This window comes from Anser anser (assembly GCF_964211835.1).
Source record: "Anser anser genome assembly, chromosome: 12".
In the NCBI taxonomy this organism is placed as follows: Eukaryota; Metazoa; Chordata; class Aves; order Anseriformes; family Anatidae; genus Anser; species Anser anser.
The window spans coordinates 3,827,597-3,855,554 of NC_139733.1; the positions used below are offsets into that span (position 1 = coordinate 3,827,597).

Below are 27,958 nucleotides of genomic sequence, written 5' to 3' on the forward strand. Positions count from 1 at the left end.
TCTCCTAAATGTGATACTAGGTCCCCTTTTGGTCCCCTTTTGGTCTGGTTATCCTAGGCATTTAGTAATGGCTTTGAGGGGTGTTTGTTGTGTTGTCTCCTGCACTGGGCAGAAGTTTGTGTGAGCAGTATGCTGAATTTCTTTGTGGAGCTGCCGTCGTGTTTAGCTAACGTTAGGCTGACCTGTAGTACGTGTGTGTATGGATTCAGAGCCACAAATAATATAGATTTCTCCCGTTGCTCCACGTTCTTAGAAAAACTTTGTGTACAGCTCTTTGCCATCTGGAATATTGGTGATTAAGACTTCATAAGACTCAATAGCCTCATTTATCAAAGCAATATCCAAGACGGCAAAGAATAAAGATTAATCAGAGGGTTCCTAATTAGGTGCTATATTTCAATTTGCAGACATAAGTAGTCATTTTTTAAACACTGTTGAAAGTCTGAGCCAACTATGTTTTGTGACAATAACCTTTACGCAGCTGAGGATTATATGGTAAATTATTATAACTTTGTAAGAGTGGTCTTATACTTGCAACTCCAGAGAGATGGAAAATAAAGATTATTGTGAAGAACAAGTAACAGTGAGGAAGCTGTTAGAAGGTCAATTTATTACTTGTAAGTGGTATTTTTGATACGGACCTGTCTGGTAGGGGAAGCTGAAGCAGGATGCGTCAGGTACAGACACAAAGGTACTGCTTTTTTTCTGCTGATCTTAAGGCAATAGCAGCCGGGGCAAAGACACCAGGATTCCTTTGATGGAAAAACTGGCATTACTGTCCTCATGAGGAAGGGGTTAACCAAGCCTCTGTGGAGAGGAAAAATGCCCTGTCACATGCCATGAGCTGCATGAACTGTCAGACATGGAGGAGGAGCAGGGGGAGGACCTCCAGGGCAAGTGTGCGAGGGGAGCAGCAGGAGCCCTGGAGAAGATCCGTGTTCCCAGAGGGAACGACTCTCGGGGGCTCTGCAGCTTCTGTAGAGAAGCTGTGTCCACAGAAGAGCTGGCGGCTGCAGAGGACCCCGCATGGATCCACGTGAGTCACCCCGGCAAGGCGCTGCTGGGGCTGAGGGGGGCTGTTGCTATGGGTCGGGGGTCGGAATGCAGGGCCTGGGGACCCTACGCCTTCTCCATGCCGTGTGCCATCAAGGAGGGTTGGCTCTGACCACCTAGCTGGGCTGGGGACCACTCCCAGAGGAAGAGATTTAAAATGGCTCTTCACGAAGAGTCAGGGTTGCAGTCATCATATAGCAGCTGTTACTGGCGTTGGTTTTTTACTAGGCTGAATGTGGCATAGAAGTAGACTGCAGATGAAAACCGAGAGGTTGAATTGCACTGTTTTATTCCTAGGTTTAGTTGAGGACTATTATGTGTCTACAGGGTACTGTAGCAATCGTTTCCCAAAGTGTTTCCCAAATGCACAGAGAGGCTTGTTGTTTTGCCAGGTTAGATATCTCTGTTAGGAGGTTTCTCTCTGCCCTGTCATCTAGAACTCTGGAGTGTAAATCAACACATTTTTCTTCACTCCTTTCTTCTGGTCCTCTCCTAATGATTTCTTATGCTTTTTGTCACACCGTAAAGAACAACTAAAGGAGATGAAGAATGTTTCTGACTGAGTCTGCAAAGAGAAACTGGAATTGCTATGGAAGATCATGGACTCCTCATTAGGGCCTACTGCAACGGTACACCCAACAATGTACATGAGGGGGGAAAAGATAAAATACAAAACTTTTTTTGGCTCATTTTAAGCATATGTGATAATATAAGAGAACATAAGTAACCTGTTTTTTCAAGCAGCAGGTCAAAGCCACATTTACTGCAGTTAACTTTGGAGTGATTTCCTTGTCAGCATATTTGCAGTCATCTTCATTCTGATGCCATAATCTCATTTTTCATGCATAACTTGATGTTTTTTCTTACTCAGTTTTTTTTTTGTGTTTAATCATTCTGCCAAGAGATTTTAATGTAGACAATAGGCATATTTAGTGATGAACCATCAGAGTCTGTGGCCTTCCCATGCAACTCCAGACCAATGTTTTCTTAACGATGCACTGCAGAATTCACTGCAGACCAACTGTGCCCACAGGGGGTTCATGGCTACCTTGTTGGCTTTAGTTGCACAAACTCATGCTTTAAAACAACCCATGTGTCTACAGAGTTCTGCTTAGCATGTTAAATTTTCATGTTGTTTATCATGTTAAATTTTTCATATAAATTTTCATATAACTGCATTTGCAGGTTATATATTGTTTGTATAGATAGGATAAATTGTATAGCTGTAGCACAGCCACAGCAGACAAAGTGTTATCAATGTCATTGCATTGACTGGTGTATTTCAGATATCTTCTTAGATCTGCAGATAATCTTCTTAGATGAGCATTAGGATTGAGTAACGTTCTGGAGTGAAGTAGAGATGAGTTTATAATTGCAAACAGTGATCTCGCTGGTGAATGTCCTGGAACAAAATCCTGACAGAACTGAGAACTTTATTTTCACCTTACTGACTTCGGAGGAGTGTGGTAGAGTGGAATTTCAGTTGAAAACGTGGTTTCAGCTTTTTCGGAGGAAATGTTTTTTTGCCTTCCAGGAACTACGTGATTCTAGGTAGTACACTGTACTGTATGCTCAAGCAGAAGGTGGATCCGGAGTTCAAAGAAGAATGTATCTAGTCTAGGAGGACACCTTCTGGGTGCAAGGAAAGCCCTTAGAAAAGTTACTGCCTGACGTGGGTCAGACTTACCATTGACTCGTCTGGCATAAGTTGTGCGTTTCATAAAGCATCATGACTTACTGTTTCAAAAGAGCGCTCTGCTGATGGAAAAGTGACAAGCAGGTATTCTCAGAACTCTGAAAAATGAGTTTCATGTTTTTTCCCCCTAACGCAGAGGTGAAAACTTTAACGTCTTACGTGTACCTGTCTGCAGACTCAACTATCTTATACCAGAGTGTAGTGTATTGCCTTTCAAATCTAATCCTTTTTAGAACGAAGGTGAGGAGATTCTTGAAGGAGTGGTGGGGATTTGTTCTTGGACTGAGGTGTTCTTTTGTTATTTAATACAGGGTTTCATGTGTTTTTTGTTATTGGTGGTGTTTGATTTTTTTCATAAAGAATTTGTATGAAATTATCCCTGTACATCTCCTGTCAATTAATTAACCCTCTATTTTGGATGTAGTGGTGTTAAATTTACTTCTCTTTGAGAGAGTTGTACAGTTTTCATACTGCCGTGGATAATTCCTTAGCCAATATACTTTGAATTTTGTTGCCATGTTTCCTTGGGAATGCTCAGGAAAGACAGATGGCTTTTGAATAAATGAATGAGATGGATCCTTTGATTCCAAATAGAAACCTGTGTTTCACATAAACCCCCTCCATTGTCAGGAGGCTTGTAAGCATCAGGGCACAGTGCTGTAGGGAGGATTTGCGGCATTACAATGAGGTGGCCTTGGAGATTTTAATGAAGAGTAAGAAGCTAAAGCATTCTGTAGCATCTGGGCATTGAGAAAACACTTTGGGAAAGCAGTTCTGTTTGGTACTTCACAAGGATATATGCTATCCTTGTTTGTTTTGGTGATCTATTCATAGCCTAGGTGTTTAGTAGATTAATACAATAGATGTTCGGATGTGGAAAGTAAAATGGTGTTTGTAGGAGATGCTATTTTTATGAAAGGGATTTGCACTGTCAAAAATCAGGGTCAGTCATCAGGGATCTGTCAAAAGAAACATTTTGAGGCAAACCTAATTCCTTGGTGCCCAACGTGTCCTGCCCTGCTCCATCCCAGCCGTGTCAGAGTTCATCAGACCACTTAAACGAAGGATATTTATGAATTCTGAAAAGAAAATTAAATCAAGAGGTATAGTGATATACCTTAAGCTGTTTCTACTTCATATGCTCAGTTTATGTCAAAATACTCGTGAGGCACTCTGCAATTATAAGAAGAAATTGGCAGGTTTATGTGAGCACACAGATATTGGAGCAGTATGTTCCTCTAGGAAGGTGAAAGCTCCTCAAGTAGTGGGGGGTGGAAGCTGCCTCAAGGGTTATGTTTTAAGGTTTTCTTAGAATTCCATAATTTTCTATAGCAAACTGAAGTGTCTGAAAATATATTTAAATATGTCCTATTGTTTTTTATTGTGAATTTGCAAAGATTTCTTTAAACTCCTCCCCATCTGAGAACAAGACACCCTCCTGTAGCTTTATCTACCTATTCAGTCTGAGGGCCCCAAATATTTGGTGCTTAGCATGGAAACAGTGATATACTTTTCCTAAAACTATAGAGAAAGAATCGTGATACCAATCTGACCTGAAACACTGGGAGACAGCATTGCAGATCTGAAAAGCATATCCCTTGTCAGCGTGGCATTGTTTCCTCAAAGGCTGTTATTCTGAGGTGAGATTGTAATGACCCTGTGATATACAAGGGAAGAAAACCAGTTCAAGGATGATGATTTCATAGTCATTTTACATTGACTTATTTTTTTCCCCAAGGTTATTGTCATAAGGGGAGCTAGAAATGTGCTGCTTTCAAAATAAAAGATTGTGTTGGCTTTAGTAAAGAATTTTAGAGATTAGTGCTAAAAATGTCTTCTGGTACTTTGTTTTCATTCATTTCTAGTCACGTACAGGAGCCCTTTTATGAAACAATTTTCGTACACTGTGGTATGCTTTTGCTTATTTTAGACAAGTCTGGGCTTTGGTCGACTAGACTTCCCCTATTGTTTTGACACAATTTACTAATGTACAGTAACTGAACCCTTGTTTTGTAAGCAAGATTTAGTTTTGCTTATTCAAATAATTATTTTTAGCTGGTTGCAGTGAGCCCATCACATGTATGGACTATTCTGTTTTGTTCTGAATGTTTTTTGATCTCAGTAGCTCTGTGCCTAGGCCAAAGTATGAAGCTGAGTTTGTGTGACTCATCCGTGGTTTTCTTTCAAAACCTATGAATTACATATTTTACTCTTTTGAATCTTAGGTTGATCACTCCATGTCTTGAAATTAAAATAAGTAAATCCAAGCTTAAAGTCAAATCTAAGGCCTAAATGGCAACAGAATATTGTTAAAAAGGTAAAAGTATGATGTCATTTGGAATACTCAGAAATTCTCAGGGAGATGCCAGCCCTCATTGAATTTCATCCATGAAATTTATTCAAGACCAAATTCAGTGAGGGATAGTTCTTTTTAATAAAAGACAGTGTTAGGTGAGCCAAAAGTCCACTTTTCAGGACCTCAGGCATCCTTATCTGCCACTGTATGATTATTACTACTGTTCTTTCAGAATGAAACTTTTAAAAGGGTTTGACTGGAGTTAAATGGCTAACTCCCATTCAATTATGTGCTTAATCAGATTCTGTTTTGTTGTTGTTGTTTTGTTACTATTATAAGATAAAGGAAATCATGTTTCCTTTTTTTGTTCTGCTTATTGATTTTATTGTAAGTATTAGTTTCCTTAAATAACAGAGTCTAACTGCAAAACCTATTTAAAAATACATGTCTCTGAATTTTTGTCCATACACACCTTGTTTTAGTAGGTATATGTATTTTTTCAAGGATGACTTTTTGTTCCTAAATTAAGCTGAACATCACAAAAGGGAAAACTTCCTGTGTTAATACTGTTATCTATAGCTGAATATGTACATGAAAAGCATTCACAGGAAACCTTGTGCTGAACTGAATGGAAGTAAGTCAACAGCATTACCGATGGTGGCTGTCTGTTAGTTCCTCCTGCCTCAGCTGACAAGGAGCATGGTGGGGTGGCATCACTGGGAATGGCAGCTTTTGCCAAATCCAGAGTGAACCTCCCTCTTTTGCTCTCTGCAACCTCACAACAGGAAAACTTGTCAGTCTTGGCAGCTAGACATGTCTGCTAACTTCCCAGATCTTCCTGGTAATTATTGTTATAGTACATTTTGATTACATGTACAGAGATATGAGATATAAACTGTTATTTAGTTTGAGTACTTGCATACTACTTCTTATACAGTCTCTCTTTATGTTGGTAAGGTGTGTATGTGTTTGTTCGTTTGTTTAATTAAGGGTCTCTATACCTTGAGGAGGATCATGTTAAGATATTCACCCTGAAATACTAGAGAGTAGGGAGAGGTGAACTTGACTACCCTAGAAGTGTGTGTGTTTATTCTAATCCACTCCATCTTCTTAAAACAACCCTTCTTAACCTGAGAGAAATTCAAATTGTTCCTGTTGCATCTGTGTAGAGCCAGAACATGGGGAATGAGATTCTGCTTCTGTAAGTTTTATTCTGCGGTCAACAGTAGTTGGCTTTTGTCCTTGGAAGACCGTGTTCATGGGTTAGATGTTCCACGTCTAGAAGTGACCAGCATTTCCAGGGGGAAAAAAGTTAACTTCATGTCAGTTTATAGGTTACGCCTGCCCTTTCACTCATTCCCAATAAGATTCTAGCAATGTGCTTGGGGAATGCAAGAGCAACACAGAGCTGTTGGGCACATTCTTTCTCTGCCCTACTTGGTTTTGGGTTGGTTTGAAGTGGGGAGGGGGAGCTCTTGAGAGTACTGGGGAGCATAGAAAAGCAAAAGATTTGTGGGAAACAGGAATCTGGAATAGTTGGTGGGTCGTCGAAGGTATATTTGACCCATTCCTGCAACTGGCTATCTGAAGAAAAACACAATTATTTTTATTTGTTTTAGTGTTTTGAGAGTTAAGGCTGTTTCTTGAATAAGGACTTCAGAGTCCACAGGATGCAAAAGAAAGGTTTGCAAGTGTTAGTAAAGAAAAAGGAGATTTGCATAGTGTATGACTGAGTTCATGTACAAACTAATGAGCCTAAACTGCAACAGTACTTAGAAATATGATAGCTCTAAATCTTCAATTTAGTTTTAAATGTAGACAATCAACTTTATTAGTTATTCCAAGAGTTGAATTGACTGCACAGTGTAATAAAAACATCCTTACTGAAGAGCTAAAATGTCATTCTTTTTCAGACTAACAAGTTTTTTTCCTACCCTTTTAGGGTATAAAGCCAGCAAGCTTTGAGAAAGTTACTGATCCTGAAATTAAGGAGATAATTGGGGAGTGCATTTGCAAAAATAAGGAAGAAAGGTTTGTTTCAAATAAGCAAGTTTTGTATTAAATAATGTGTATGCAGAAATTTCGAGACTGTGGATTTCTGTTCTAGCCTCTGGGTTTCCTCTGTGCAGGAAAAATACAGAATGGAAATAAAAATATAAACGATTGCCTACTTTGCTGTCGGGATAATAGAATAAACTTCATTGCTGTGTCTCTCTGACTTTTAAAGAGTAATGTTAAAAAACATAATTGTGGATGAGTGGCATAGCTAGCCATAGGATCTCAGTCAGGAGGTTCTGACTGGAGCATCAAGTGTGGTGCAGGTTGGTTCTGACTGAATGCGGTAGAGGATTGACTAACATCCCTTTAGATCAATCTGTATATGAAGATAAATTGCGGCCTGTTTCCAGCTTAGGTTTTAAAAACCTAATCTTCTTATACTGGTCTCTATATATATCTTAACTCTAAGAAATACAGGCCCTAGGAACCTTAGATGACTATCTAGAGAGAACCTCATTTTAGAACTCACTAAGGTCAGATACTTGAGGAAAGTTGAACAAGGCTATAATCTCAATTTCTGAGTATGTTTATGGTGTATGAATATTGCTGAAGCTTTGTGAAATAGGCAATGCCATTTTTTCAGCAATCCTCAGTAACACCAGAAATACTACCTCTTTATGCTAGTAACACAAGTTGTTTTGGATAAGCACCAAAAGACTGTAAATGTTTTTGCCTCTAATACAAATTTCTTGTCACAAAGTTCTTTGAAAGTGCTTAATACTTGAAGTATTTGAATATTCTTTATATCCATTGCAGATATGAAATTAAAGATTTATTAAGCCATGCCTTTTTTGCTGAAGATACTGGGGTAAGAGTGGAACTTGCAGAAGAAGACCATGGTAGGAAATCCTCTATTGCCTTAAGACTCTGGGTAGAAGATCCTAAGAAACTGAAAGGAAAACCCAAAGATAATGGAGCCATTGAGTTTACTTTTGATCTGGAGAAGGAAACTCCTGATGATGTTGCACAAGAAATGGTAAAATAAACTTCTCCTGACAAAAATATATATGTAATTAGTGCATAAATCTCAAAGGACAGCAGGAGCAAGTCTGGTAAAGTAACTTCCATTTAAACCATTCTAGATATTGTTTAAGCAGTTTGCATTGCTTTTTTAGAGTGAATGCTAGAAGAAAGGGTAAATGGGGAAGAACTAGTAACTGAAAAAGACGTTTACTGAATATGGAATCAGATACATAAAATGGCATTTCAAAATAGCAAGTCACTTAGGGACCAAGGAGGTATCTTCTGTTCTTGAATTTTGAAAAGTCTTCTGCTAATTTCTGTTAGCTGTTGCATGTCTTTAAATTTGTTTGGAATCTGATTAATTTCAGACAGCAGCTTGAAATAAATTAGAAGAGTTCAAAAGATCAATCAAAAATATTCTGCACGGAATTTTTCAAAGCACTTTGTTTTTTCTATCAGTGTTACTTAGGAGGAATATAGATGAGGAGGAATCTGCTCAGTCACTCTATCACTAAACATAAATAGGGAGCTAGATTCAAGCCAACTGCAAAGAGTTAGGAGTACACTTTGGATATTTTTTAACAAAAAGTTTAATTGTATCTTCATGACTTGTGTTTTTTTGTTAGAAAAAACTATTTTGTGTTCAAATAATCCTTGAATTCATATTTTAAAGATGTCTTTACTGTAGTTGTTTAAGTTTTCTAAAATCGTGGAAACAGAACCAGTAAGCCCTTAGTCAAGGGTCTGAATGTTCTTGTGCATGCAAATATGTTTCTATTATTATACCCTAAATCTCAAGGGATCCTATTTAATGATGTTGTCATCACCATTCCTGTTCTGCTTAGGAGGCAGTCATTTTGGTAATGTTACCTTACTATGCTTGGGCTTATCACCATGTATCCAAAAATCAATGAGAAAATCAGGCTTCTCTGTCATCTTGTCACTAGTTTGCAATAGATCCAATATTTTTCCAGTAGTTTATTGTTACAGAACTTAATTTTGAAGTTGCTCTAGTCCAGTGAATTATTGTTACATCTTACATTTATATTTAAATATTTATGGAAACATTTGGAGATTCGAAGTTCTGTAGTGTACCAGGCTTATAGTTGTGATATTTATTTTTAATCGGGAAGTACTTCTCGTATAAAGTATATTTCAAAGATCACTCCCAAACTACTGTGATACAGTACCCTTTCCCAAATTTAAAGCCTGCATTTTACAATTACATTAACAATTACCCGGGTGCATGTAAAATACTTACAAACTTGAGGTTGTTGGGTGGCCAATCATTCCTAAATGTCATTTTCTAGCCCTAATGATTTATGAAACACCACAGCCATGTGTTTTCATCAGTTTCTGTTGATTTATATGCTGTGGAAGAGAATAACACAGGAGATCTTTTGAGTACAGGAAATTATTTATCATTATTGATGGGGTTTTCAGTTGTCAGGCATTCTAAACTGTCCAAATGGCATGGGCAAAAAGAACTTGAAATGTTCTGCTGGGTTGGCAACCTGTTTCACAGCCAGTTGTACGGTAAAATAGCATGTCTTCATTAAATGTTAACCGTTCTCTGAGTAGAGATGTAGGCATAAGAATTGTTTAGAAACTTGCTAATACGCCAGGTTTTTAGTGCCTTCCCATTAGGCTTTGCAAAGAAGAATCTGCTGGCAACCTCGGTTAATACCATACAAGGTTCTCTGGACCTGTGTGGTTCATCTCTATAGTAACTTGCTCCCGTTGTTAGCGTTTGCTGGATCAGCAGTTCAGGAATGTCAGTAAGGTCTGAGGGCATTGGCACTGGAAAATACCAGCATCCATTTGCAGCTGTATTTTAAGCTCCTTTGTAACTACTTTATTTGAAACATCAAAAAATCCAAGCTGTAAAACTGTCTTGTGTTTGGGCAAGAGCAAAGAAGGACAACCTCTAAATTTCCTCCAGGTAGATAAATGCTTCCAAATCTGTAGAATATGCATCCTTCAGAAGATGCAGATCTTAACATACAATCCTCTGGCAGCTCACTATTGATTTAACGTTTGTGCTCCTATTTGTAGGAGTGTGACAAGGAGATTCATGGAAACAAAGAGCAAAAGACAGATTTTCCGCTTTATCTGCTGAGCAAATGAATTCTGAGAAATCTTGCTCCCCTTTTCAGTCAGATGTGAACAGTCTGTATTTGACTCAATGATAAGCAAAAGCTTTTATAAAAAGTCAGTCAATACTCCCTGACTTCACCTTTTAAGAGAAGTTAATTTGAGGCTAAACTCTGTTAACATGTTTTCTTTCATGACTTGCTGTGAAATCAAGCACAGCACTTGGGGGAACTGTGTATGCTAGAAAGGTTAAGGCAATAAATTCTGATTAAGGGTAATAAGATTTACTGCAGTTCAAAGGACGTTTTTCAAAAGCGCTTTTTTTCCTTTGACTATTTTGTTAATCTTTGGAGGGAAAAAAAAGAAAAAGAAAACCACCCATCTGTGTTAAGCTTGTTCTCATCATTGTATATTAACTGGTCAATTAAACAGATCTATATTCAGGTCTTAGAAACTAAATATTGCTGTTTTAAAATGCACTAGGGACAGAAGTTTAATTCATAAAACCATCGAGCTCTTGAATTCCTAGTGAGGAGTGAAATTGTATGTGTTTTTTTCAAAGTGATATTTTCTGTTAGAAAGAGATTCCAGTAATACGTGTGTACTTGTATGTGTGCACCTCTATGTGCACATGATCTTGCTAAGTTTGTTCCTCCTCTGTAGATTGACTCTGGATTTTTCCATGAAAACGATCTCAAGATAGTTGCAAAGTCAATACGTGACAGAGTAGCATTAATACTATGGAGAAGAGAGAGAATTTGGCCTAGAATACAGTCAGAGGAACGTCGAGATTCTGAATGCTTGGAGAAGCTGAAGACCCCACATGCTCAACAGGTTCAAGTCACATACCTTTCTCACACCGGTCACCATATCCTGTCCGAGTCGGAGGAGCCCGAGGCAGACCAGCACCCCTTTCAGCAAAACCTGCCCACCAGCGTCACGTCTGTTGCATGTAAGTCTCACGTTAGTTTTGTGTGTGCAGGATGATGAATGTCCTACAGTAAAAATCAAGAGTAAGGTGAGCTCAGCAGTGAGACATTAGGCATGTTTTTGCACATTAGCTCAGAGACCACAAGTGCCTTGAACCCTTTTGAAAGGAAAAAAAAGTTTCAAGAAAAAACATTGTATAGAGATAGCTCCTCCTTCAGTAGAAATAAATGCAAAAAACAAATGTACACTAATATATTTGTAAATAGAACAGCAAGGATACCTACTGCTAGACATGAAAAAAAAAATCCTGTAATTTCTTGCATTTTGCAAGTTACTCTTGATAGTTTGTGTGATGTTTTTGTGAAGCTGTGCAAAGATCTACAGCAGAAAAAAAAGCTACCTCTGAATGGTACATGGTATAACTCAAGATTTCCTATTTTTTTGTGAGAAATAACTATGGTTTGGTCACACTTGTTAGAAACATCAAACCTTGTGGGCTGACAATTATTTTGTGGGTTCTTAAGTCATGATGTAGGTGCTTTGTCTGTTCCTCCAGGCTATTTATTTCATTTTGAGCTCATGGATCTGAAGCAAGGAAGTAGTTGGATCTGCACTGGGGGGCAGTGGGAGCCAGAGTAGGTAGTTGCTTCCATTCCTCCAGGCCCTGATGGCCACAAGCCAGTGATCTGCCAACTCATTACATTCAGATGGTGGTTGATTCACGAATAATGACTAATCACTGGGTTATTTCAAGACAAGTGCATTTCCATCTCCTGTTTTAAATTCAAACACTGATTGTGGTCTATCTCTGAAAAAGAACTACCTTGCCTTGCTTGCAGAGCTTGTTGTTTCTTCATTTTACTTCTGAGCATCAGACTTATCTCCAGCAAACAGCAAGGCATGAGGAAGTAGTGGTTTTAGCTAGCTAAAAAAACTTGACGCCGTGTCTGTCCCCTTTTTTAGCAAGTCAAGCTCTGCTATTAAAATCTTAATGTATTTGTAGTTTTTAACATCTTGAAGGCAGTGTTGCTGGATAGTTTTAGCTTGGAAGGTTTGAAATTTTGTAAGATTTTTTTCTAGCCAGTTTTTCTGATAAAATCTGATGTACTTATTCTGCTACTAAGCTATTATCATGATATTTTTGTTCTACTGTTCCGGACTTTTATGCAAGTGTATTTAAATTAAAGACACATTATCTTTAGCAAAGAGACAGCTGCTACTTTAATTCAGGTATTGTATAAATTGCTATACAGAGGTCTGCTCTGAATACTAAAATAACCAAGCACGCCTCTACAAGAAAACAAACCTTCAAAAGATAGGAGAAATGCCATATTTGCATAAATCTAAGAATGTTGCAGTATTTACAAAGCTTTTTTTCTGAAGCTAAATTGTTGTCATTTCATTTTCTTAGATCATGTATTTATTTTATGGTAATTTCTTTGAGAAACACTAATTATAATTCTTTGTTTCCAATGGTACAATGACACTGCTCATGCTTCCCGTGGTTCTGTTGGTCACGAGTTGGCAGAATTTGATGCAAAATAGGACACCCCTGGTTTATTTCCTGCTCCTCAACTCTTAATCAATATTTGATATTACTTGACAACTTGCTATCGGATGTCTTTCAACATTTTCTTTCATGCTCTTGTTTTGTTCCTTTGAGGTTCTGAATAATTGTTTGTAATAAAATGAAAGTGTGTATGGTGCAGAAATCTCTGCCTTCTTATAGTAGGGCCATGCTGACACTTTTTGTAAACAAGCTAAATAGAGAGGTGAGTTTAATTTTGCGAAAAATAGTAGGGAGATGAGTTTATGAATACAGAGAAGAAATTTTATCACTGACACTATTAAAGCTATTTGTTATTTAAAATCTAAATAAGTAAAAACCTACTCAGAATATGGAAAAATAGAAGATGCAAAGTGTCGGGGAAAAAAAGGATGTAAACTTTTTGGTAACAGTTCTCTTTCAGTTTGGGTTTTAAATTTCTGTTACAATCCATTTGCCTTTTGGTTACTTATAGCTACAGTCTTGGTTGTCTCTTGCCATTTCTCAAATGAAAAAGCAGTAGGAAAAAAACAAGAGAAACTGGATGGATATGGCTTCAAAAGCCATGAAAAGACATCTTAAAAGTAGTAATACTCAGTTGCACAGTTATAAGATTTATTTTTGTTCAACAAAAGATACTACACTTGCCCAATACCACAGTTATGCAATTCTGCACATTAGTTGGGCTTAGCATGAGAAACACTGACAGAGCTCTGAGTTGTCCTCTTCAATTGCCACAAAGCTGGACTGAGGTAGCTGTTTTATTTCATTATGTGATTTTGATTTAAATACAGGTAGCTTAAAGCTTTCCACTTACAAATAACAAAACTAGGATGCATTTCAGTTGTAATTCCTGTAGGATCTGTTCTTGTACCACTGCTTAGTCTGTTTATAGCCAGTGCAGCCCTAACCCTGCTGCTTTGTGATGCAGGGCCTCTTTTTGCAGACTTGCTTAAATGATGCTGCTTTACTTTGTGTCACACACATCAATCAAAAAATCCATAATACATTTTTCTGTGATTTCTTCATTGTATGTTTTCCCCTAATCCAATTGAATTATTTTGCTATCCATTCATCATCTTGAGGTATTGCTCAAGTTGGTTGTTATTTGAACTAATACAAAGCATATAGTTTGAAGAATTTTGTGATTTTTCAATACTACTAATTCACAAAGACATTAAAATTAGTGCATCCCTAGAAGAACTAACTCCAGGACTCCATGACCTGCTATGAACATTACGATTGGGGTTTCCTGTCTTTTCATTGTACAAAATCCATAAACATCTGCAATTCTTAATGTCAACCTTGCGCCCTTTAAAGGAAATATCGATGTGCCTAAGATATCGTTGTAGACAGAAATCCATGGGGATTACTCTTGATTTTTGGCTTAGAAGGAGCAGCGTGTGCCTTTTGTAGAAAATAACATTTGTGTTGTATAATTTATTTATATAACGGAAAGGGCTAGGTTAGTAAAGTGTAAATTATATAAACCAATGTTGACCTTGCTCTGAAATCATTATGTGAACACTTGGAGTTGCTGAACCTGTAATACAAAAACTATTCTTCTTTCAGCTGACAGCACATTTGACAGTGGTCAGGGGTCCACTGTTTATTCAGATTCCCAGAGCAGCCAGCAAAGCGTCATCTACTCATCTCTGCCCGATTCAGTACCTCCGGCTATTCAACGGGTGTATAGCCCACCACTAAGTGAGAGCCAGGCCTTGCCCCATAGCCTTCAGCAGCTGGGGCACTACCAGCAGCCCTCAGGGGTAAGTCTAAAGCTTTTCAGAACTGTTCTGTAGCCTAGATTATATTTAAGGACTCAATTTATACACTGCTGTCAGTAGGAATGAATTCCAGGGCTTGCTTTATATAGTCCTCACTTGTTTCTACCAATGGTGACTTGCTTAGTCTGTGTTTTTACTTGATCTAAACCATGCATTAAGTAGATCATGTACTTGTAGTTCATTTCGCCATTCTTAAGACATGCTTCACTGGCAGCTGTCATTTTTTTTTTCAGTTAAAGAGCTTCTCATCAATCTGTTTTCACTGAGCTACAGTAACAGCTTTGGAAATACTAGTTTTAAAGTCATGCCTAGATTTGAGAACTGTTTTGTTTGGTTTTGTTTACTGTCAATATAGCCACACGTTGTTTTCTCACTTGTTCAAGAGCTTCTTGGGTATGAGTTTCTCCCCATTGTGACAAGGGTCAAACATCCATTCACTGCTGTTGTGGCTCTGGGTTTGGATTTAATATTGCACAGAGATGGCAAACTACTTCCATTATTGAGGCTCCAAAATCAAGGACTGGAAGCCCAGTCAGACATTCACACTTGTTCCCACTTTCATACTGTTATGACCTTGACCAAAAGCAGCTAATGGAACTACTGGTGCAAGAACAAACACATGTGAGTGAACATAAATCTTGAGGTGATTCCAGCGAGAGGCGCGCCATAAGTGTGGTATGTCCTTCAGAAACTGCAGCAACACCATGTTCCTGTCGCAGCCTGCACCTGTTGCACGTGACAGGCAATGCTCCGTGTGCTTCTCGTCGCCACAGTGATTCGGTCATGGGTTTGACTCCAGATGCGATGTCCCTTCCCCAAGAATTCAGAGAGGGGAACACAGCCCTGCAGACTAGAGAAGGGGAAGCAGGCACATCACCCCCAATGGCACATCACCCCCAATGGCAATGGGGTTCTCAGTAAACCCTGCTGAGGTAGGGTTCTTTAAGCAGTCTTGTCAGGCATGCCTAGCTTACTTATTTCAGCCTGGCAAAGACCAAAATATGTCAAAAGTTCTAATGCCTGCTGAATGTGCTCACTCCCTGTGCAGCCAACTTCCAGACAACTCAGTGTCACAACCTCTTCCCCAAATAAGCAGGCCGTGTGGCAGGAGTTTAGACCTGCCTTTGTTACGTGAATCTTTACAGTACATAATTAGCCAGAAGACCAGTTCTCCCATGAGATCTGCAAGAGTTGCGGAAAGTACTCTGCCTTGTGAATCCTCTGATTGTGGAGAAGTCAACATGCCTGGACTGTTCCAGCCCTGTTGTGAAGTTTGCTCTGGCAAAACACCACTGGCAGAGAACAATGGGGTGATTGCAGCTACCTGGAGCGGTGGAAGCAGCCTGCCTAGTAAAAATGACAGTAATGATGTGGTAGGTTAACTTTTTGTTTCGTGCTATTTGATTTAACAGAAGAAAAATGAAATCCAGGACCAATGGTTTTCCTGCTTGATCCAGATTTACCCAACGTATTTTGGAAGTGCTTCACTTTCCCTGGTTTTACCTTATATTTTCCAAAATGCCTGCAAGAAATTGTGAACTGTATTTTGTGAATGCACTGAAACATGGCTCCATTTACCTGAAGGAAAAACCTGTAGCCAGCGCCCTCCACTGTGGAAACCACCATTCCTCTGTGCATACTTCTGCAGGGATGCATTCTTCCTCATTTCTTGTTTGCATGAAGAACTAATTTAATGTAGCACTCAAAAGGCACATCTTAAAATATTTTTTATTAAATTGAGCTGTGCAGAATGCTGTTTTAGAGCAGACTCATTGTTTCCATTGATATATCTCTGATTTGAACCTTAAATGCATTACTTTTTCTTGATTAAGGTTTTGAAAGGATAATAACTTTATTCATGAGCGAAATAGCTCTTTGGTTTTTAGTGAGTTTTCCATATATTTTTTTCTTTCTGCAGTATCATAGATAAAATGTTCCAGAGTTTGTCTTCTGTGTTTCTTGGGAATTTCAAGTCTGACTCAAATTCTTCCATTTTCCAAGAAAGAATAAGTATCAGTGTATTTTTCTAGGACGTTATTTACCAAGATAACGTATCGGCACATAGCTGGAGCTGTAGTTGTTTTTTTGTTTTAGACTTTTAAATATCAGTCTGACATACTGTTTATTTTCAACATATTTACCTACTTGGAGTTGAAGTTTTAGAGAACTGCTGTTTTACAAGCCTTATCTGCATTTCTTTTTTGTTGTTGTTGTTTTTACTTCCACTGGTTGTTTTATTTTTTTCACTTCTCTGTTCATTTTCTTGGCCTTAATTTCAAGTAAATTAACTCGTAATTTTGAAGATCAAGATTCTTTATGAAATTACAAAAGTCTTTGTGAGGATATTGTTGTACCTACTTAGTGGCTTGTTGTTGTTATGTTCTCCATCACCGTGTATGTGCTGTCAGTGGTTTTACTAGCTTGCATGCTTGCTTCCAGAAAGAAATGCAGTGCAGTGTGGTTGTCTCATTGGCCTTTGGAATGACAGCTTTTTTCCATGTTTTTAGATTAATAAACTTTCTGTTCCTTGCATAACACCTTCACATTATGTCTTTTTCCTCTGTTTTGAACCAAGTATTGAGTAGACTATTTGCCGGAGTGTGTATCCCTAACAGTTGCAGAGACTTTTAGCATGAGGGCTGTTCTTTTCCCTAACGCTGTGCTCTCCTTGCTTGCAGCCTGCCCTGCCTGTGGTTCAGGCTCCACCTGCGGTCGTGCCCCAGCGACCCCAGCACTACCAGGAGCCAGCGATGACGTTCCCTGTGGTGCAGCCGACCACCGTTGCTTCCTTGCAGCTGGGGCAGTCGCAGCCGGTGCTTGCCAGCCAGCAGGTGAGAGGCCGACTGCTGCCCCACAGCGCCTTTCTCACCCCAGTCCTTAGCCATGCTCTGCTCAAGCTGACACCTACGATAAGTTTGAGTTACTTGAAACTATGAAACCATCACTTTAGAGCCTCAGGTAGGATCGGGGATGGGCTTTGGGTTTAAGGGACAGAAGAGTAATGGGTTTGAGCACAATCAGTGTTTGATACCTTGAAATAGGATTTGTATTAATTTCACTTTATCATTTGGCACCTCCAGCTCAAAGTATTTTTAAAAGGTCATAAAGCAAGCCTGGTGCTGGTGTCAGTTGTCTTCAAACACTCAGTGACACTGCCTTTGGATTTGTGCATGCATGTTAAATGTAGCTCATTATAAACATCCAGCAGATCCCTTTATCTTCAAAAAGAATCTGTCTCCCTCTGAGCTGTCTCCAAATAGTAATTCTGTGCATTTTGGATTATCAAATTCCCCAACAAGTTCTGTTGCTATAGTGTTTACAGAACACCTCTTTCAAGCTGGGACAGCTGCGAAGGTTACAATTGCTTCCTTGTATACAGGTGGTATCAGCTTGAAAGAAGTGTAGCCACAGACCTATATAATGTGTTAATTTGTGGCTCATTTTTGTGATCCTACCAAAACATTGGCTTCCTTGGGTAGAAACTGTTGACAAGGCTGAGAAATGCCTGCATACTTTGTGTCTGACACATAACATATCTCTTCATACCTTTCCAGTTATCAGTATTTATCGGTGTTACATGTTGTTATTTTTTTTAATATGCCCTACTCTTCTGAAAGCATCAGTATAGGAACAATGTAATTTGGTCTCTCTGAAAAACGCACACTTATGTGAAATTTTATGATGTATTAGATATTTTTTTTTCTTTTTATTCTAACGGCCAGGGATGATATGGTTCTTTCAGCCAAAAGTTTTGTTCTTTCTCAAACACATTTAGGACCTCTCCCCTTGTGGAGATCTCTGTAGTGGCCTCTGGAGCTTTACCGTGACAGTGTAACACTTGTTGGTTTGGGCGTTTATGTAGGAATTCCTAAATGTTTGTGTCACTCTTAGTTGGTTGCCTTTAGGAAGACCTACTTTGAAGACAGTGATAAGTTATAGGAATGGTAACTGGTTTTGCAGTTAGCACAGAACATATTCCTTAAGGCCAAATCCAGTAGAGCACTAGATAATGTGTCTTCGTGCATGACACTATGAGCAGTAGAAAACTGCGATCTTTTTGTAAACAGATGGTAGGGCATGTCAGCAAAAGAATGGGAAATCAGGGTGATAAAACTTGTCTGTTTAAAAGAATGAAATATATTGATCTTTTATGAATATACACTGACTCAGACATACGTGATCAATATTGCATCTCAATTTTTTTCTTTTCAATTTGTGTGTCTGTTCACTTATAACGTTAAGGCTATAATGAGGCAAAATTAGTGCAGTTCATTTGGATTTTTTTCACTCCCTGTGCTTGATCCACTTCACAAGCATTTTGTGAAATATAAGTTGAATTGAAAATGGAGGCCTTAGTTAGCTACCTTAGCTCCATTCAGGCAGTTTTTCTGCTTTTAACAATGTCCTCTCGCGCGGAAGGTAGGTTGAACAGCCAGTGTCAGCGTGCCCAATTCCCAGTTATCTGTTGGCCGCCTGTCTGAGCTGCAGATTAACCCAGCACAGATGCTGAGATACCTGAGCTGGCTTTGTGTGCTGGCCAGGTTTTATCAGCCCAAGCGCAGCACCATGCGCAGGTGCCCCTTCTGCTCCTGGAAGGAGGGTCCCTGCTGCAGAGCTGAGCAGCCCGGGTAGCAGAGCCCGTGCTGTGGGAGCTCCTTGTGCTCCCCACCAAGGCTCAATGCCTCAGCTGGGCTCTATCTCAGCTGTCTCCTCCTTGCTCATCGCCAGTGTCAGGCCAGCTCTGGCCATGCTGTGTGCTTGCACCTGCACCGCTGCTCCCTGGAGTTTGGGATTTCACCTGGCTAAATGCCCCTGCTCTCCTAAACCTGGAATGGCAGGAACTGCAACGCAGAGACAGTTCTTTGTTTTTTCTTTAATGTGGCAAGATGAATACTCAGCCGAGACTAAGTAAATGCTGCGGGAGATGAACGGGTGTTGTGCAGTTATTCAACACCTGTACAGTGCCTTCTAGCATATCTTACACTGCTTGTGGCATTCAATGCATTCAGACCCAAACAGTAGGCACCAGTAGCCAAATGTTCCTTGGTTCACTTATCCTTGTATTGGAAACTTACCAACTGTGGTGGAATTTTAACAGTTTAAGGGGGGGTGGCAGCTGGCTTCCTTGATGCACATCATACAGTTTTATTGCATTAATATACCTAAAAATTCTGGTTGAATAATCTCACCACTGAAAAAGCATATAGCAAAATTTTATAATACTGGTTTATGGTGGAAGTGGCAAAGATGAAAGATTGTGCTGCTTGGCTATTCGTTTGAAAGTCACCTTTTGAACATCAGGCATGGTATGAGATTTTATGTGCTGCAGAGCCTGGGCTAATCAATTAATCCCGTGGTCCCAAGTAGGTCAGGCCAGAGTCAGCTTGGTGGCTCAGTGCCATGCTTCTGAAACAGAAGATTATTTTTTTAAACTACTTTTAGCATTAATTAATTGTGCTAAAGAGGGAGATATCAGTACCATGAAATATGAAACTTACTGGTTATTTTCAGCTTTAATACAGCTTTTTATTTCTGTTCTACTGTATAGAATTTGGCTGGCCAGTGGAACACTGGTCCCATGAAATGGTAAAGCTGCCTCTTTGGTTGGCCCACTGTTACTCCCGCACTTCACAATTAACTGGGATCCAGCTAGAACTTTTGCTATCACAGAATCATCTAGGTTGGAAAAGACCTCGATCACAGAGTCCAACCTCTGACCTAACACTAACAAGTCCTCCACTATAATTATTGTGTTTTATTCACATCTCAGATAATATGTTGTATATTTCAATGCCTGCTGCATTACACAGTTGGCTTTTAAATGCCAAGATTAGCTGGGTATAATCTGCGTAGTGGGAATCTTTGAAGTCAGTAGGTGGGGATTTTACTGGGCCAACTAGAACGATCTCTGGGATTTAACGACTGAGTCATTACAAATAACCTTTCCAAGACAGTTAGAACTTGTCTTTTCAGGTAATGTATCTTGCATTTAAACATGTTGTAAACATTGGCTCTTGTATAGCATTTAAATTAGGAGCACCCTTTTCTTCTAGAGAGCAGTTTTACTCTGAGTGGCTGTTCTGTTCTAACTGTGCAGCATTAACTAGAAAGAGAAAGCTGTGGTTGTGTCCAATAAACTGATTCTTTCATAATACACGTGCTATAACCCATTTTTGTTCTCTTTTTCTCTTTCCTGGCAGCAACCCATATCACAGCAAACTCCTCTGCAGCAAGTGCTTGCCAGTCAGCCAGTCTGTCCAATCCAGCCTGCAACCCATCTATTGCCCCAGTATCAACCCCAGACCTCTCAGGTGGCAGCTAGCAGTACACCACTAAAACCACTTCAGATTTCAACTGTGCCACAACTTCCACCTGTTGCCCCTTCCCAGGTAATACCTTTGAAAACTGCGTATGAATACATCCATTTGAGTGAAGCTTTCCAGCTAATAATTAATATGATTTGCAGTTTTTGTATGGCTATTTTGAATGCATGCCCATTTAGTCCATAAGAATACACTTTTTTCTTACTATTTGTTTTTGTTTGGAGAATCAAAAATATACTTTGTGAAAAATCCTGTGTCATGCCTGAATAATCCCATTAGTTTATTTATTTTTTTTTGCATCTTCCCCTGTGGTGTACTCTTTTCCCATCCCAGGCGTTAGAGCATGAGAAGTTGCCCGTTTTTTGTGTTTGAGCTCTTGACTTCACCACTTTCCCTAAACCTCTCCCAGCTCTCAGACCTGCTTCCATGTTCAGTAGCAGGGATGGACCCTTTCTGTGGCCTGGAACGGTTTGTTTGAGCTATTGTGCTTTCTAGTGACAGCCTTTGTGATGTGAAGCAGCTTACCCACAAAGGAAGAAGCAAGCTGCTTCGATGATAACAGTGCAGTTATCATGGTCTGCTATGTCACTGGGACGTTTTGATTTTAAAAACCGTTTTACAGAATTTCCTGTGCTGCCTGGGATGCAACCAACCTTTTTAAAGACAAGAGTTTTATATTGTCACATTGAATTTTGCATGAAAGAGTGTAGCATTTTGTCTGCTCTGATTCCTTTTAATTTCTGTTAAAACGAAAGCAACTTTTTAAGTTACGATGTTGCTTGAAGGCTTCGAACTGGCTTGAGATAGTTTTAAGCTCCCAAGGTATAAAAATGTCCCCCCCCAAACTGAAATTCTTGCTCTTTTTCTAATGATTAAAGAACAATTAAGTTTTTATTACTGTTTATAAACATCAGGAAATGAAGTGATTAACAAACAGACATAATTATCATCATGACACAGGTGATCTTTACATACTTGTATGGCAAATGAAACTACTTTGTACCATCAATGAAAGCACTTGCAATTTATGTGATATTATATTTTTTTCAGATTCCTCAGTTTCCTGTCATTCCTGCAATTACTCCTCTGGCAGGACTTGACAACCTTCCTCCAAACCTCTCTGATATACCTGCTGCAAATGTGCCCCCCATACCTGCTCCTTCTCAATATTTTGCTCCAGCTGTGATTTTACCGAGCCTCCCCATGAACCCCACTCTGCCTATGGCACCAAACTCCCCAGCCCTCCCCATGCAGGCAGTGAATCTTCCTCATACAACTGTGGCTTCTCTGGTCTTGCCCTGCCAAACAATAGTGCCAAATATGTCAGCTGCTACAATACCATTGCTTGCTGTGGCTCCGCCGGGAGTGTCAGCGTTGCCGCCACATCACGCAGTGTCCCAGCTCTCCCAGCAGCAGATGTACCAGACCACCTTCCAGCAGATAATTCAGAGCGAAGCGCCCTCTCCCCATCACACACAGAGCACGCAAGCAGTTTCCCAGCCGCAGCAACCTCCACCTCCTCAGTCACTTCAGCCAAGCATAATTCATCCTTCAGAACAGACGTTGCCCGCGGCTGGGGCTGGTAACCAGGTAATCCGTTCGCCGTTGGGCTGTGTCGCTGCTAGACCCTAGGGTGGTTATTGAACGCAGGCATTCCGGGGGCTCATTCCATTGTAAACGTGCAATTGGGAGATTTGTTTCTTGCCCTTAAGATGTTTTGTTAACTCCTTGTCCTTGATTCTGACTGCAGTTCAGCTAGAGCTGGACTCAGGTGGAGCACTGAGGTCTTAAACCAGAGACAGGTGAATATTGTGGATATAAGGAGTGATCTAATGGGCTTTGAAAAGCAGGCAGAGATGTGCACTTTCTGAATTCCCTCTTCTTTCTCCTATCTGAGCTAGAAAGGAGTGGCAAGGAAGCATGAGCTGTCATTCTCCTGAGAACAGGAGAGGTGACTAAGCCGTGACAGCAGCTACCCAGCACTGCTGATGCTGAGGTTTTGCTGCCAGTACATTCAGGATGCATAGACTTCATATACAGATAGCAAAATATGGATGAGCTGGCAGAAGCGAGTGAAATGATAGAAATGTTTTGATGTATACCTGCTTTAGAACAGCGTGCTTTGTAAAGCCAAGGGAAATGACCATCTGATGATAACTTCAGAAATCTGCATGGCAGTGGTCTATCAGACAAGAATGAACACTAGCTGCAGACCCTTTTTCCCCCTTAAAAGAAACGAAGCGTAAAATGAAGCTTCCAACATTAGCACTGTTTACAAGAGAACTGATTCAGGACCCGTTGACAGAGTCTGTAAACACTTGTATTGCCACATCTGTGATATGACAACATGAAATGCAGTCTGACCCAAGCAGGAGAGAGCACTAAATCTGTTAATAATAGCATTCTTGAAAATCTCTGTTCTACTACATCACTTTGCTGTAATGTACCAATTAAAATTCATAACATGTCATTTCAACCTGCCATATCATGGCATCTTCCAAGTAGTACATCATTTTTAAATTTGTCTTCGTCCATATATTTGGTACAGAAATATTGTTTGTGGAAGTGTAGGCAATGCAGACCCTGAGACTGTTACCACTGAGCTAATTAGCCATAGCTTTTTCCAATGGCTTTAGAAAGAATTGAACCAGGTGTGGCAAACACCAAACCCAAAGAACTGATATTTTGCAAACAGCGCTGACAGTCATTATTTACCAAATACACACAGAAGACTTCCATTGTATTTTTTAGGATTAATGAAATAGCTAATACAAACAAAATGGACAAGCACATAGGATTATTCAAAAATAGATTGTTTATCTTTTAAAGTGCTCCTAATGGGAAGGTATTTCTGTAAATAAAAGCATTCCAATGCAGGGCTATTTCTGCAATTGATGTCCAGCGCCTTTATGTCCAGTCTTGCCCAGGTAAATTATAAGTTGAAACATTTTGTGGATTATTTTAGTTACATAAGATGAAAAAAGCATTTCACTATTCTTCTGCACTGTACACCACAGTTACTACTCTAACAACCTCCACTTAGGTAGTCTTGTAACCATTGTGTTGCAAGGCACGCTGCATCTTTATATTTATCCACTTAAAACCTGGAATAGTAATGTTGGCTCATATCCAGAATCTGCACAGAGCATGCAGTAATGAAATTGTGTGCCCTAGTTCTCATCTGAGTCTTGATTTTTATTTTTTTTTAATTGTCCAAATATTTTAAATCTCTAGGTGATGACAGGTACTTCAAAAATAATTTAAAACTATGCAGTTGTACCTAGTACTAAAAAGCCTTTTTGTATTTTCTTTTCTCCCTTTTTCCTTCTTCCTACAAGCTCAGTCCCCTTGGAAAAATACACAATGTACCTAAAAGGCGAATATTCTGTTCTTAAGTGTACAACTCAAAGAACTGTTATGCAGAATAACAACCTAGTCTCTAAGGTAGTTGACATCTAATCGTATCGGTCCAGTTCCCACAAAGCACTTACGCACACAAGTTATTTTGATGCATTGAAGAAATCCACTGAGATAAATGAAACTTCCTCTGTGTGTTACACAAGGAAGCGCTTGCGGGATTGAGGCCTTAGTGTTTAGTATGCCAAGAGAAGTTGTATCTGAAATGTTTAAACTAAATGGAATACAATGTGTTCTGTAAGGCATTGGCATATATTCAGTCTCAAAAGAGTTAATCATGTTTATATTAGCTAATGGTGCATATGCAACATTAAAAAAAATCTAAATTATGGATAGAGTATATTTTTCTCTGCATGGATGGTGTGGTATGCTCACTGAAGACAGAACAAACTATTCAGGACAAGGAATTCATAATCTAAGATTTTAATTTCTTAGCAAAACATGGTTTTCTTTCTACAAAGAAAATAGTGCTTGTGGAATACACACTGTCACAACTATATAGGAAGAACCCTTTGTTATTTGGTCATTTTAAAGCAAATCCAAACTCTTTAGTTGCCCTTCCAATCAGAAACCACATGGATATATTCTCAATGCAGAATTGTAATCCTTTTTCCATGAACTGCAGTGACTTTAGTACTTTGTCATATAAGTCACAAGCACTATAAGTAGAGATTTGTTTTAATAGGTGTCTATTGTGTTACAGCAGATTACTGGACATACTCAGTATGCTTTGGAAACTGGAGCCCAGGTGCCGGTACTCCCAGTGCAACCTTCGATAGTCATGTCACCGCCTTTGCAGTTGCAGCCAGAACTATTGCCGCCCCGCGTCGCTCCAGAAAGTATTTCACAGATCCATGGCAGCCTTGCTACAGCTAGCCCACCAGTGCCCATAGATCACTGTCTGCCTCTTCAGCCTTCTGGTCTTCTGCAGCTTCAGCCAGATCTTTCCCAGCCTCTGGGTCAGCAGCTCCAAGCTCCCAGCTCAGCTGTCCAGGCAGTTACAGAGACATCGCAAGAGGTAGTGCTGTCTCCCCCTTAACCTTCCTTATGGGCACGGGCTTATTTCACAAGGGAGATGATCCACTCTCACCACATAGAGCTGCTTCTCCTAGATGCTAGTAACTCCGAGTAGGCAAATAATTGGCTATTTCCAATGAAGCTGGAAACGGCATGTTTTACCTTCTGCTACTTGTGAAATGTCTCCTTGAAGTAATCAGGCAGCAGGACAAGTCAGCCACAGAGCACATCTTTGTCAGTAGTCCAGCACAAATACAGGCAGAAATTACCTTCTTTAAGGGCTGTGGGTCAGTAAGAAACTGTTCTATAAAGTTCCATCTGTGTTTTGTCCAGTCTCATTTTAAATGTCTCAAGCCATTGTGCAACCAATCACCATTTGCCTTAAGAAACTATTTCATAATCTGATTCTTCACTATGTAAAAGCTCTTCATGTTCTTCAATTTGAGCCTTGTTTGCATTTCATCAGCGTTTTACCCTCCTGTATTGCCTGAATTCTACTCTAGCCCTGGGATTTTTTTGTTTCTTCAAGTACTCATAGGCATTGCCAATTCTCAGTGGCCATATAAGCAAGATAGGTTTTATTGTTTTTCCTTATAAAACTGTAAGCTTGTCTTCTGTCTGCTATTTTGACTTTTCTTTCTACTCCCATAGTTGTTTAAACCTCAGTCTTGACAGAATGTCTTCTCTTCAATTCTTTAATAGATACCTATAAGCAAATCAAAATAAAGGTTTTGGCATTTGTACCAGATTTTTGTAATTAAGTTGAATTTGTTCTCTGCTTCTAAGTGGGAATGTCCCTCATCAATTCTGCTTTCATGTTTCTGCTTCCTCTTGTGTTTCTCTGTTCTGAATTATCTTTTCTCCCAAAGTAACCCTTTCCATCTTTTCGAATTAATCTCCTCTTTTAACCTATACATCCATACACTTGTTGCATCCCTTTCCTACACAACACACCCTGTGAATTTCATTAGAGGTACCACTTAACTTCTCTTCCAGAAGATGTTAAGTAAGAATGGTACAAACACTGAAACTAGATTCTAGTTCCACATTTTGTCAGTCCTTCTATCCAGTGGCAGTCTAGTTCTTGTCAGGAATTATTTGCGCTGTGGTGTAGGGTATTTTCTGGTGAATTCCTTTATCCTATAGGTTAGATGTAGGTAGCAGAAATAGAACTAGACTGTAGTATTCATGTGTGGAGTCCCCATGTAAAGAATGGCTGTATCAGACACATCCCTTACTCGAGTTATTTTTCTCCAGCCTTCCTTTTTTCTCTGTGCACAGCTCATGTTAGAATCAATGCTGATGTCAAAGCTACAGCCTTCAATGCAGGGTCCATCCTGTTACAGTATCCAGAAACAATAGTGTTTCTGGAAATATGAACAAACTTAATTGCTATAGTGGAGTGTGAGATGGGGGATGCACGTTGTCCCACATTACCTGAGAAATCAGTGCCCACTGAGGCACATGTCTGACTTGTCATTTCATCATATACCTAGGAACATGTAACGGCTGTTTTGCTAACTTCATTCTTGTACTTCACCTGTAAATTAAGTCCACTCTCTCATGCAGTTTAAGAAATCAATCCAATGTCATACTTTTGTCGTCTTTTTCTAGAGAAATGTAGAACAGGCTTCTCGAGTTGGAGAAGCTGAATTTCTGAGTGACAATATGGTCCTCTTCTCTCCCTTCTCTCTCTCTCACACCTGCAAAATCTCCAGTTAGAACCCAGCCCCGCAGAGTGCAGGTGCTGCCTCTGTTGCCCTTTGTTACGGGAGACACTGGAATCTCGGAGCTGTAATGAGCTGTAAGCATTGATCATTGCAGCTGGCTTCTGTGCAAAGTGCATGGGCATCAAACTTTCTGTGTAAAGGTCAAACTGATCCAAGTGCTTCCCGTGCTGATTTTATGACATATATTGCTAAGGTTTTCTTGGGTGTAAGAGGAGTTTCATATCTGTAAATATTCAAATCACCATTTTGTTGCTGCTCTGCCATGACGCTTTTATCTCTGTCTCTTGTTTAAATGTGTGGCAGTACTCATATCCAAACCAATTTGAATTGATCAGGCAAATGAGATTTTGTAAGACACTTGATGAAGTGCATTACTAAAATCTAGATACATTATGTCTGTGTTCTCACTGTTCATTAATTTTGCAGCTTTATAGAAACTGCGGTCAAGTTTGGCATGGCAAGTGTGTGGCATTATAAGCAATGAGGGGTGTGGACTGGTTAACCTCTATGCTTTTAACTATGGTCTACAAACTGCCCTGGTATGAATATGTGGTGATGACAGTCCAGGGGCTTCTTTGTGACAGTGTGTCTATAGAAGGATTTTCTATATATGTCTATAAATGTATGTTTACATAAGTATATATATGATTATATATATTTATTAATACATTTGGTGTGTGTATATACCTATACTGCTATATACAAACCAAGGTGTGTGTGTCTGTGTATGTTACCTACATATGTGGTAAGATTGTACTAGTAGGGCCAGTAACAGCATCATCACAAATTCCATGAAAACAGCTCTGTAGGCTGTTGATGCCTATGCTAGCATTGCAACCAGTGAAGAGGGAAGATTTTAGGGAAAATTTCTATTATGTGAAGAGCAAGAGGAGACATGGTATGAGGGCTATGTTTTTAAACAATGAATTTTTGTCTTTTATTTGCAAGTTCATCAGAAATTTTCACAATAAGCCAGACACAGTGAAAATACCTAGCATATTTCAGGAAACTATAGAGAACAATAAAGCAAATTAAGGTATAATTTACA

At 39.4% G+C, this 27,958-nt stretch overlaps 1 protein-coding gene across 17 annotated transcripts in view; it reads left to right on the forward strand.

Annotated features, from left to right (window-relative positions):
- WNK2 (WNK lysine deficient protein kinase 2) overlaps nt 1–27,958 on the forward strand; it is a 184,466-nt gene that overhangs the window by 116,477 nt on the left and 40,031 nt on the right. For 14 of the 17 annotated variants that reach the window (XM_083795877.1, XM_083795865.1, XM_083795864.1 and 11 more), the window contains 8 exons: nt 6,988–7,076; nt 7,860–8,079; nt 10,824–11,112; nt 14,209–14,405; nt 17,102–17,254; nt 20,624–20,812; nt 21,797–22,336; nt 24,867–25,181. In XM_083795877.1, coding sequence (XP_083652003.1) covers nt 6,988–7,076; nt 7,860–8,079; nt 10,824–11,112; nt 14,209–14,405; nt 17,102–17,254; nt 20,624–20,812; nt 21,797–22,336; nt 24,867–25,181 — 1,992 coding nt within the window. The remainder of the gene's footprint in view (nt 1–6,987; nt 7,077–7,859; nt 8,080–10,823; nt 11,113–14,208; nt 14,406–17,101; nt 17,255–20,623; nt 20,813–21,796; nt 22,337–24,866; nt 25,182–27,958) is intronic. The other 3 variants (XM_083795871.1, XM_083795863.1, XM_083795870.1) reach the window with 3 other exon arrangements.